The 12,104-nt window shown below is 40.2% G+C and overlaps 1 protein-coding gene across 1 annotated transcript in view; it reads right to left on the bottom strand.

The window, feature by feature from the left end:
• DCDC2 (doublecortin domain containing 2) overlaps positions 1-4,524 on the bottom strand; it is a gene marked incomplete at both ends in the record, with an annotated part of 58,021 nt that extends 53,497 nt beyond the window's left edge. The window contains 2 exons of the mRNA XM_084306934.1: positions 831-882; positions 4,232-4,524. Of these exons, the coding sequence (XP_084163060.1) occupies positions 831-882; positions 4,232-4,524 (345 nt within the window). The remainder of the gene's footprint in view (positions 1-830; positions 883-4,231) is intronic.
• Positions 4,525-12,104: the final 7,580 nt, after the last annotated feature.

Here is a 12,104-nt window from a genome sequence, read left to right as displayed (position 1 = left end):
GCCTTGTGGTTATCCTGGTAAGTGGTAATATCAGAACTCGGTTAATGATCTTTCATGAAGACAACTACCTTCTCACCAAGGGGCATTTGGAATCAGTCACACTGCACACTATTAATGGGAGCACAAGACAGAAGAAATGGAAAAATTTATGAACTGATGCTTCTTGTCAGGCAGAAGCTGAAATTCAAATGTTTGTTGGAAATCATTGCTATTCTTCTATAGAATAAAAAATAATAATAATAATAAAAGTAAAAATAAGGAAGAGTTGTGTCTCAAAAACCCAAACTCACCAAGTTTTTTGAAACCTGCAGTTGTGTCATTAGTCATTGTGTAATACCATTTATACAAAACTGGTGAGCTTGGAAGATCATGGACTAGAACTAGTTAGAAATTTGCAACTGACACTGGCAGTGACTGGAAGAAACATTTCAACTAAGTGTGACTTTTCAGTCAAAAATGTCTCTTCTCCAGAGAAAATATTGTATTTTGAATAAAATTTCCTGGCCCAAAACCCTCAAAGTTCTAATTCCAATATGCTTTTATGAATGAAAAAAAAAAAAAAAAATATGACCAGTGACCCAGTGACAACAGTATGAATTTTTCTTTGCTGAAAGTTTATGAGTGGATGTGGCAATTCAGAAAGCTGAATGGAAGACAATCAGTTTATTATGTTCAGAGCAATCAGAGTAATAGTCATTGAAATATTATAGCCAGAATGCTAGATAAATATTTATGAACATAATAAATATATATTAAAAAGCAGGTGTAAATGCAGGCATGTCACTAATACTAACTTCAGGGTTATTTCCTAAATATTTCAGATATCCTACCTCATTGTTGACTTCAGCAGGTTTTTTCTTTGTTTCTCCTATGTCCAAATAGCTGTGGAAGGATAACATTATTGATTATTTACAGAAGCATCTAACTTACACAGTACAAATATTTTTACTTTTTTTTGGCACCAAAGCTCTTAGAATTTATCATGCCTCATTATAACACATATAGTAACTAATTCAAGATTTTAAAGGAGTGTTAATATAAAACTACAAGGTAGCAGTTATAAGAAGAATAAAAAGCTGGTAAACTAAAACCCGAAGATGATATTAAAAATACAGAGCTGGGTGAGGATCCATCCTGTCATTATAACATGTCCAACAAAAATAAGTCACTGCACAAAACCCAGAAGATGCTAAGAAAATTCCCAACCAGTAACAAGAAAAACATTTAACTCTGGGCCATTACAAAAGATGGGGAGAGATAACCATGTGACTTCACATCACTGGTGATTAGTACAGACTGTCAGTAACCTAGTTGTCAGAAAGAAGCTCACATAGTACTGTGAGATGGATCAATAAACCTCAGCATGATATCAATTTATCAGGATTTTCAAAGTCATCATCTTGCCTCTTAGTTGCTCACCCTAAGTCTGATATATTTAAAGCCTCTCTCCAGACTCAAGTTTAGCCAGGACATTGGCTAGGTTAAGAGGATCTGTACCACTTGCGTTTCAACATGACTTAGACACACCTGAAAACTATATATCCTGTTTTACTGCAGTTGTGATGAAATAATAGAATATTCACAATTATATTAGGAATTAACAAAAAACAAGACTGGACAAGAAAACAAAATGCATCTGTTTGAACATTACTGTACTCCATTAGAGTACATATTCCCACAAAAACACTGCATTAACACAAAAGTGACAATTAAAACACACTGCGATGGACTAGGAGTATGTTGTCAGTCCAAAGAAAAAGGAATTAAGTAAACCTTCAAGCATGAGTAACCCTGAAACTGGCCAACAGACAGGTACCCAGACCACACTAACTCCGTTCCCTTGTTGGAACTCTAAAAGCTTTGAGAGCTGGTCTTCTCATGAATTCAGCCTGCAGAACCTGCAGGCACATCGAGCTGTTTCTAATTCTCATAGCTGTCTCTGATGTAGAATGCGACACCTCAGAAGTGTCTATCTATCTACCTGTCTATCTCAAGATGTTAAAATTGATGGAGGTTCATGTGCTACAAGCAAAAGCAGTTAAGCTTAGAATTCACTGAGGACAGGGAAAAAATAAGATTCAGTTCTCAGCATAAGGCATCTGTGAAGAAACAAATGCACCACTTGAATTGGAACGATGGCAATTTCAGCTCTTGCTTTTCCTTGGGTATTCTCTCCTTTCTGTTACGCTCCCATGCATGGGTGCCACAAGTTGTCAATCCAAAGTTCAGCCCTGCTTAGTCTATCATAACAACAAATGAATCTGACAAGCATCACTGAAAAAAAAAAATAAATAAAAAAATTACAAACTTCTTGCTGCTGTAAAACCAGAGTCAGATCCTTTATGACAGAAGTTCTGGTCTCCTACAGATGCAACTGCTTTATCTTTGCCCGTGACACATACAGAAACATACATTCATTTCTCTAATTCTTTCAATTTCTTCCAGAAAGCAATCCTTTCAACTGACCCCTCCTCTCTTCTAGCTAAGAAGTACCCCTAATTATCATTGTCTACAATCTAGTTAAGAACAAGTTCAACATTAAACAATCCAGCCTGCCTTAAATAATGCTTGTAAAAGCATTCCCTACTTTTACAGTACTATATACATGTAAATACATACTAATAGTGAAGAACCCTAACTCTGAACACAAGAACAGAAAAGATCTTGAGTCATCCAGTTAATCCTACCCACAGCATAGGACTATCACATACTATCAAGGGATATATATCTAAAAGCCTGCTTTTACTGACTGCTTTAGGATAGCCTTTCTGAAGGTACTCTCTTCAGTGACCTTAACTACTTCAGTATCCTGTTGCACGTTGCAATCATAAAAGTCCAAAAAGCTCTCACCGCAACACTCTGATCATAAAATATGAAATGACAGAAATAAATGCCTTTTCCCACCAAAAATAAATCCAGGGCACTCACTTCTCTACACAGTGCATGCTAATGTCAAACACTTACTTACTTTTAGCCTGTCTCTTGAACATAAAACACATTTAGAGAGGTGAAACATGCTGACAATTAACAGCTTTAACCCATTCACAGGACCACAAAATTTAATACCAAAAGATACAGTGGTTCTTGAGTTGAGCACTGCATTTGACATGGAAGAGAGCAGAGTGGGAAAGGAGCTTATATTTAACCTGTCATACATCTTCTCTCTAACTTTGCCACTGAAGCCCAAGACACTTCAATAACTTTTTAGAAACAGTGACAAAAATGGTAAGACTGCCGACAGAAAACCTGTTCATTACACACAAAGCTTTATTCTGAAATGTCCCAAACTTTCCAGAAAAATGCTACATGATCAAGACAGCACAGTTCTATAGAGCTGGTACTTTATCATATAAATTCCCAACCACCCCCCAGAAGAGGATTGCTAATTTTGAGATTATTTTTGAGCTGTACAAAAAACACACACAAATATTGAACAAAACTTGTAATTAGGCAGTTGAGACAACAAAATTCACTGCCAGAATTAAGAATCATTACTGATCATATTCAGAGCCACTCACGAAACCACACATAAAAGCACAGATCTACTCTACAATATTCTCCTAGTCAGTCACTAAAAAACAGAAAATATCAGTTTAATTTGTGTCTTTGTGTCTTCACAGGGAACACAAAGCAAAGTCATCTTTTAAAGAAGAGGAGGAGCTCAGAAAGAAAGCCAATGTTCTTTCAATAAGAAAGCCAAATGAACAGAAATGGATGGAGATGTGGATAGTTTAGTAGAGTATTTTAGACTTCTGAAAAAAAAGCAAGAAAGGAAAAATTGGGAATTAAATTCCTGGGCTCATCAGCTTTGCCACAACTGTCAACACTCCACCTTTCTAGAGCTTTCTCCCTATTAACACTGAGCACAAACACTGACACTTATCCCTCCGTGAAGCACATCCATCACAGCAACATGCCAATACAGCATGACCTTCAGGGTAAAGGACTGCTTCTCCAATTCTATTACCATGTCAAGGGGATGGCACTCTGAGACTAATGATTATAGCAGGCTTTCTATGGCTCACCTCTGAAGCTCTTTTGCAGTATTTTCTGTCACAAATACCTAACTTTCCTTTTGGCTTGCAAAACAGCCTTTTAGTCTGTTTTGTGCAATGTCTAATAAAAGGGGTGCAGGGGATGGGGGGAGGTCTCAAGTATTGCCACAGTGCAAAATCCCAAATGCTGATTTTCAAGTTCCATATAAATCTTAAGTTAATTTTCAGCCACTCACTTCAGTTTCTTGAAGGCTTCCCTGCCACCAGCCACATACTGCTCTCCACTCTGAAGCTCCTCCAGCTGCCGGACACGATGCCCAGCCCGGGGGGTATAGATGTTACGCACGGCTCCAAAGGGTGCCTTCACCCCACCTGTCACTTCTTTCAGGAAGACCTCGAAGTTGGACACTTTCTTCTCATTGATGACAATGCGGCGCCCCGGGAAGAAAGGATCCCCGTTGCGATACACCAGCACACTCTTCACCATCGGCTGCGAGAGGAACGACCCCTTTGTGCCAGCACTAGTCATGCTTGGTGGCCCGGGACCTGCTGCGTAGCCAAATCCACCGTGGAGCACTGCCTGCACCTGTTTATTTGGGAGAGGGCTTCTGCCTGAGCACCCCTCTCAGCTCCACCCTGAGAACTGCCACAGCAGGGCCGCAGCAGGAGAGCCCACCTCCAGGAGGTAAAGGAGGGAGCCGGCAGCTGTGGGGAGGGATCTCAGCCTCCCCTGGGTTTCCAGCACGGCTCTGCTCTGCCTCTCAAAGTGCAGCTCCTCCTAGGCAACCAGGTCTTGCTACTCCCTGGTGCACAGGAGGTTCACACAGATTGCACTCACCCACCACAACAAAACATCACACGGAAGCGGATCCCAAACAGCAGGGAAATAATGGACCGGGGTAGCTGTGGACTCATAGCCCCCCAGGGTCTTTATCCTCTGGCTTTGCTGTCCCGGAAAGTGACTTGCCTCTATCACGCCAGTTCCCTCTGGATACTTTATCCTACGTCTGCTCTTCCTCCTCCCTGCCCAGCCAGGCGAGAGCTCCTCAGGCAGCTGGCAGACTCAGCCCAGAACCAGCGGTCATGCCACAAGCAGGACAGCGTACAGCGTGCACAAAACCCTGCTGAATTATTCACCAGGCGGTAGCTGGGGGAAGGAGGGAGAGACGTTGTGCCCAGAGGCGGGCAGAGGGACAGGAGGGCACAAGGCACCGGGAGCAGAAGGAACAGGACCAAGCAGAGCCAAGGAAGGCAGTCGAGGGCAGTCCCTGCTTCTCCACCCCGGTGGCTGTGCCACCCCCTTGTGGAGGGGCACTCCACAGTGAGCTGGGGGTGCCTGGCCACACGGGGCAGTGGGCAGGGAGGGGGGCGGCCAGGCCAAGCCACGCAAGGCAGAGCTGTTGTGAAATGGCAGCGTGGGGCAAGTGGCCGGTACTGGCGGGTGACCGCTGCCTGTGGCCAGTCGTTGGAGGGGCTGCCCTGCCCATGGGTGCCGTTGAGCACATGGGTGAGGTGGCTGCTTGGCCCAGCATTAGTTGGACCCCACCACAGTTCAAACACCCACCGCACCATAACGCCGTGCTTGGCCCACTGTGACGGGCAGCATGCTGGTCTCAACGCCATGAATGTTGAAGACATGTTTGAGAGGCACAAGGTGTTTACCCACTGGATGAACCTCGGTCACACACCGATGGCCAATTCTCTGGGTGTATCCCTAAGCGAAGGCCTCCTGGATGCTTATCCCACAGCACTGTGGGGTGGGATGGCAGGAGCTTGGGCTGGGCTTTAAATTTGGTGGCCATGTGGTTGCTCCTCAGAATTTCAAAATATTAAAATCTGGAAAAATCTTTGCTGTCTTTAAAAAAAAGATATAATCTTGACATCACAAGAAGTTTGGGTGAAAAACACATCTTTGATCACATCTCACCAATTCATCCTGGGATTACTTGTTAAGTGGTCATTTTTTTCCCTCTCAAGAATAAAACAGACATTTACTACACCTTCAAGATCAAATTCACAAAAATGTTATTCAGTTGGTCAGTGTAAAGACACAGGCAAGCCACAATAAAAGGGTAAAAAAGGCAGTGTCTTCTTTTTGGTATTCCTTGATATTTGTGGGGGAAAAAAAGAAAAAAGAAAAAAAAGAAAAAAAAAAAGATTACGAATAGGGCTGAAATTAGGCTTTCACACTTCACAAATTAATTGCAAATATGTACAGTCAGTTGATTTTCTTGTTTTAATGAACCTACTCAGATGATGCCCTCTGAATGTCTCTTTGAGATAATATGTAAATGTTACATATATTATTTGGGTGCTTTTCCCCCAGTCTACTATCTGAATGGGCAAAATTAGAAAATAACACAAAATTAAACTGCAGTCTCCTAGTAGTTGTGTAAATTTATTTAGCTATTTGCATTCTGGAAGCATTTAAAAGCTCTTCAATACTTTTATCATTCTTTGGTTGACCAAGTCAGATACAATTTCTTTTCTTCAGAATCAGGGCTCTATTGCAAGAGCTAATATCACTTCTACTGAGCTGGCCCAAACCTGCAATCAGTTAATCAGATACAGGGGTTACTTACCTCTCTAAATGAATCTCAAATGCCAAAGACCACACAGATATCCTTGGGCACAATTTTATTTATTTATTTATTTATTTATTTATTTATTTATTTATTTTTACACAAATAAACCAACAGAATAAAACAGAAAGACAAAAAAAAAGTAAAATAACTCATTTGTGATTCAGAGAATGTAATATAAAGTCAAGGTGGGTTGATTTTGCATTCTATTGAGTCAGACATTTTCCATAGTTCTATGTAGTAAACATGACATAGCAGATATAATAATCGTATTAATATACACATTAAGGGCCAGATCCAACCTCTAATATAATAAAAAGATTCCCTTGGATTTCACTGATAAATAGGTCATGAAATAATTTCAACTGATATAATTTCGACTTTAAGCTATTTAGAACACTTTGTAAACAAATGATCCACTTGAAGCTGTATTTTCTTTGCTTATCTTCAACCAAATATGATCTCCATATTATCCAGTGTTTGGAAAGTAATTTTGGATATTACATTATCAGAATAATAGATTGGTTTATCTCCTCGGATTATTAAAAATGATAATAAATTAAACAAGCATGCATCTCATGGGCTTACTCAATTAATAGATGAGTCTTTCATGTATCCAGTTTCTGACTACAGATAAGTTTTGTTTTCCTGAAAACACTTTAGGCATACGTGACTTTAAGCTCTGCTTTCTAATGCTGTGTGTTTTGCTTTGTCGAGGAAGCTGCATAATGAAATACAAAGACTTAGACTCTACCAGACTGTTGCCACACCTTGGGTACAAGGAAACGTAAAACCTGGCAGTAAATAAAGAGAAAATGTCTTAAATTCAATCTGAATTCCTTTAACATCTCCCTTTCCCCACTAATTGTTGCAAGACCAAAACTGCTTTAGACTTCCTGCCTGGAATTTTTTAGTGTACTGTAATGATGATTTTTCCAAATAGATTTCAACACATGTGATGGCAGGAATTTTTCTTTCCTTTTATCTTACCTCCTCTGATGGGAAAATTAGCCCCCTGCTGTGAGTTACAACAGGGCAGTTAACCATTACAAAAAGAGCAGTTTCAGGGTGAGTGAAGTCAAATATGCTACTGTTATTGGTTAACAGTTAAAGATCTGTAGACACTGCTGGCTTTCTTATAGTTAATAAAGAGAAACAAGCATATACCAGCCTTGTTTTAATACTGTTGAACATTGATCTATTGCAACCTGAAATTAAAATTTATATTAAAAAACATGCTTTACTTACCTGCAAAAACCAAATGCTGATGACCTTCACACTGTTCTGCAGTCATGTAGCCAATGTCAACTATCTACTATTTTTTGCCAGATTCTACCACTTTCAGTGATTTTGGACCTAATTTGCAGTCACACAACAGCCTTGTCATAGGATTAAGCCACTGAATATTTTACTCTTAAACTCATTTTGACACTTCTGCTATATCAAAATACTGTTGTTCTTTACATCTGACCAGGCTAGTAACAAACACTTTTGCAGATTGCAATGAAATAGCATTGCTAGTCTTAAGGCAGGCTAAAGCTGGTGGGCAAAACCTTTGTCCAAAACTGTGAGTAGATTTTGAATCCTTCAAGGAATTGCAGTGCAGAATTTTGCTTGTATTTTAACCTTTACCTAGCTAATAGGTGTGCCTCGGAAAACTCCATCTTTCAAATGCAACTAGTTGCATTTCTGCCCTCTTTTGTTTACTCGCGGTGCATAGGAATCTCCATATTTTCTTACTATTACCTTGAAATTCAGTCCCTGAAAACCAATCATGACTGTCCAGTTCATCATGGTCTTCAGGGTCCACCATTTCACACCAACTTTTTCAGAATTGAATATTTTGTTTAATAGCAGTAATAGGAACACACACACAGTGTTTCCAATACGTTAAGTATAAAGTCAGCATGTTTTCCATCTTGCCTATGTATGACCACTGCCTGAAAGCTAGGAGAAGCTGAAACACTGCCTCTGAGAGCAGGCCCTTCATCCATGAGAATCAGCTCCTTCCAGCCTTTCCAGGGCCTGACCTTTTATTCCCATTATTGGTTCAGTTTCTAAGCAGTCTCCTATCACATTCTCAACAGCAACACGCCAAGCTGCTCAGCCCCCTCACACAATTAAGATAAATGTGAAGAGATGCATAATTGTTTTTTGACTGAGTCATGTCAGACATCTCATCTTACTGGAGGTCTATGCATGAGGCCACGTCAGTCAGGCTGTGTGTTGGGATTATATGATGGACCTGAAGTCATGTAACCAGTGCACGTTGGGGCAAATGATGAGTCCAATGCTGTAGCACAGGGACACAGCATTAAGCAGCATCCCTTTTTCTGCAGCAAAACACCTCGAAATCTCTGCCATTCCTGGACCAGGAAAGAATTTGCAGCTTGTTGCATGACCCTGACAACAAGGCTCAGTGACACTATGTTTTCAAGACAGTATGTCTTGAAAACGTTATGTCAAGACACTATGTGTCTTGAAAACATAGTGTCCTAGTCCAGAAGAAAGGACTGACAATGTACAGAAATGGTAAGGATTAAGTTTCTAAACACAGAGAATGAAATTTATCTTGTTCTGTTGCATACCAAGCTGGGAATCACATATAATAACTAGACCTTTGTGCAGCTTATCTAAAAATCAGACTAAGCAACAGCAGCCACTGCATTTCAAGTTGTAACTCAAGAGTAATTGGACTGTTTGCACTTACAGTTTTAAATACCTAAATACCAGGTGGTTCAGCTTTCATGCATACACTCTGACCGGAAGAAATAAAGTACTGATGCAATGTGAATTTTAAAACCTGTGTCAGAGCAATTTTACCTGCTTATATTATACAATTGCTAGATCAAAAAAAGTTTAACATATTATGATCAAATATTTTTGCTAAAGAAGATTAAAAGATCACAGTTTAAGCAACTCGTTTTTATGATACAAGTCTCTTTAAAAAGTATTCTTGAGACAGCTCAGATGTTAAGGGGTTGCCCTGGGAAAAGGCTTTGGGAAACCTTTAGAGACCCATGAGGAAATAGTTTCTCCATAGAGAAACAAATTCCAGGTGGCTATCTTAAGTTGAGAAAAAGGTGAAAAATATTTTTCATCAGGTCTTTTTTAAAGTAATGAAAGTGAAGTCATGCCTTCTAGGCAAAGACCTCTCAGTATCTTAGTAGCTAACTCTGGTACAGGCACCTGAGATTATCAGCTGAATACTCCTGATTCTTTCATACACACAATAATAATAATAATAAAATACTCAAATATGATTATTATGTATTTATTTTTCCATGGGGTCTTTTTTTCTCTCTCTGTAATCATATTATGATTTAGCTACGCTTATAACCTACCAGACACAAATCTACTGTCTGGTAGGAATTTATATTTTTTGATTCATCTGTTATTTTTATCTTAACATGAACAAAATGGGGCTCCTTTGAGTATTTCTTTCAGGAGAAGAAACGGGTAACAGGTTCAGGCACATCTTTGTAAATAAATCTAAATCTCCAAATTGATTACATGTACAAATCCCGTCTTCCTTGAACATGGAACAAATAAAACAATGGGAGATATCTTTTTCTACCATAATTTTACCCAAAAGTTCTCGGTACAGAATTTTCAGGACTTTTCTGATGATACTTGATGTTCTTCTCCATGTTTTTTTTGTTTGTTTGTTTGTTTGTTTTTGGTGTCTGTGTTTCTTTGGTGTTTCTGCTCTTTCACTTCCGCATACCCCATCTGCAATCAGATTAACCCCTCATGTCTGCATTGACATTAGGCTGTCAGAGGAACTAGTTGCTCACAGAATTCATCCTCATAAATGACAAGTGTTTCGGATGGCAATTTTATGGCTAAAAAAAGCTGTGCCGGAGCTATCCACTCGCTTTAGATAAATTGAAAATAGCCATCACGCCTATTTGTGTCAATGAGCTTCTTCAATTCCCAACAAACAGCAGATGAGCCATTATTTTTTCTGATGAAATACAGGGTATTCTTCCTAAAGGTTAGCAGGAGACACCAGATACCTGAAATGTGACTACAACAGAAGCAACAAGCAGCTCATTGCTATTTAGAACTGAAATAAATAGATGGTGATTCTAAATCTCCGGTTATCTTTTGTCAGCAGCAGTATGCTATTAGGCATGGTATCTGTGCTTCATAATTTACCCCTGGCTGCTAGTTCACACCAATGCGTTACCTTCACTTCTAAAAATAAGAGCTATTGTCTACCCTTCCAGACAATTACAATGATGACTCTATAATGCACACATAATGAGACAGAATACCAGTACTTAGTGGTATGTTGGCCTATTACTGCATACATTTCAGGTTTCACACCAATATATATTTGATGTGGAGTTATGTCATCTTATTTCTAACACTTGTGTTGTGTCAGCAGCCAGGATAACAGATGGACAAAGGAAAACAAATAGATCAAACCAGTATCTTTTTTTCTCTTTTTTACTGAGGAGAGTGAAGCATCAGCTGTGTAAGACTTGCTGCAAATTCATTAAATGTAAATTTCTGGCAGATATCCTTCAGATGCTTCCCTAGCTTTTGCATTCTAAACATACAGTCAACAGAAGCTGCAAGTAGTTGCCAGCAATCATACATCTTAGCTTCTTGCTCTCCTGCAGTGTTTTCTGTGCTGTCCGGTATTTCCAGATTTTGTTTTGTTCAAGTATCTATCATATCCAAGAGCATTAAATGAGTCATGTACATACTGCCACCTGCTGTGGTTAACCACATCTGAAGCACTACTATTCATTTCAGTGGATTTCATTTTTTTTATCAAGCAAACGGGGCAGGCGTTTGCACTGAGCCAGGCTTACCCTTAAAACTGAAAAAGTATGTTGGCTTCAGCTTGTGCATGTATGCTGTATATAATCACTAAGGAACATTTTTATTTAATTACTTCCTCACTAAGTCATCTGTCTTTGTGCAAAGTGTGTGTAAGACATCCTTCTGACTCCACACGTGCATACTCATGTATGCACATTGGTGAAATCAGGACCTGCAGAAAATAGATAGATAGATAGATAGATAGATAGATAGATAGATAGATAGGTAGGTAGGTAGGTAGGTAGGTAGGTAGGTAGATGAGGGACCAGCGTGTGTCCTCTGGTCACCTCCATCCAATTCCCTTAACGTACAGTGCAGCTGAGGGAAAATTTGGCCCCGACGCCCGTCTTTGAGACTGAGAGCAGAGTTCAGGACAGCGTTTGGATGCGTGCAGTCCAGCTGGGGCTGCCACACTGCACGAATCCCTTCACGAGCAGCACAATCACTAGTTTTATTTCCAGGCTGAGTAGTGACGAGCGCTTTATTTTGACACGCGACACCGACGCAGGGCTTTGAACCCAGGATTCAGATTCACGCCCATCCCCGTTCTTCAGCAGGCCCAAGCGACCACGGCAGATGCCCCTACTGCCCGCACTGCCCCTCTGCAGGGAAAGCTGCCGTGTAAACACACCGGGTGACGGCCTCGCTCCTCCTCCGCCGCGGCTGCGCGCTGCGAGGCGCTGAGGGCGCT

Source organism: Netta rufina, assembly GCF_964035555.1.
Source record: "Netta rufina genome assembly, chromosome: 2".
In the NCBI taxonomy this organism is placed as follows: domain Eukaryota; kingdom Metazoa; phylum Chordata; class Aves; order Anseriformes; family Anatidae; genus Netta; species Netta rufina.
This window is presented reverse-complemented; position numbering and strand designations above follow the sequence as displayed.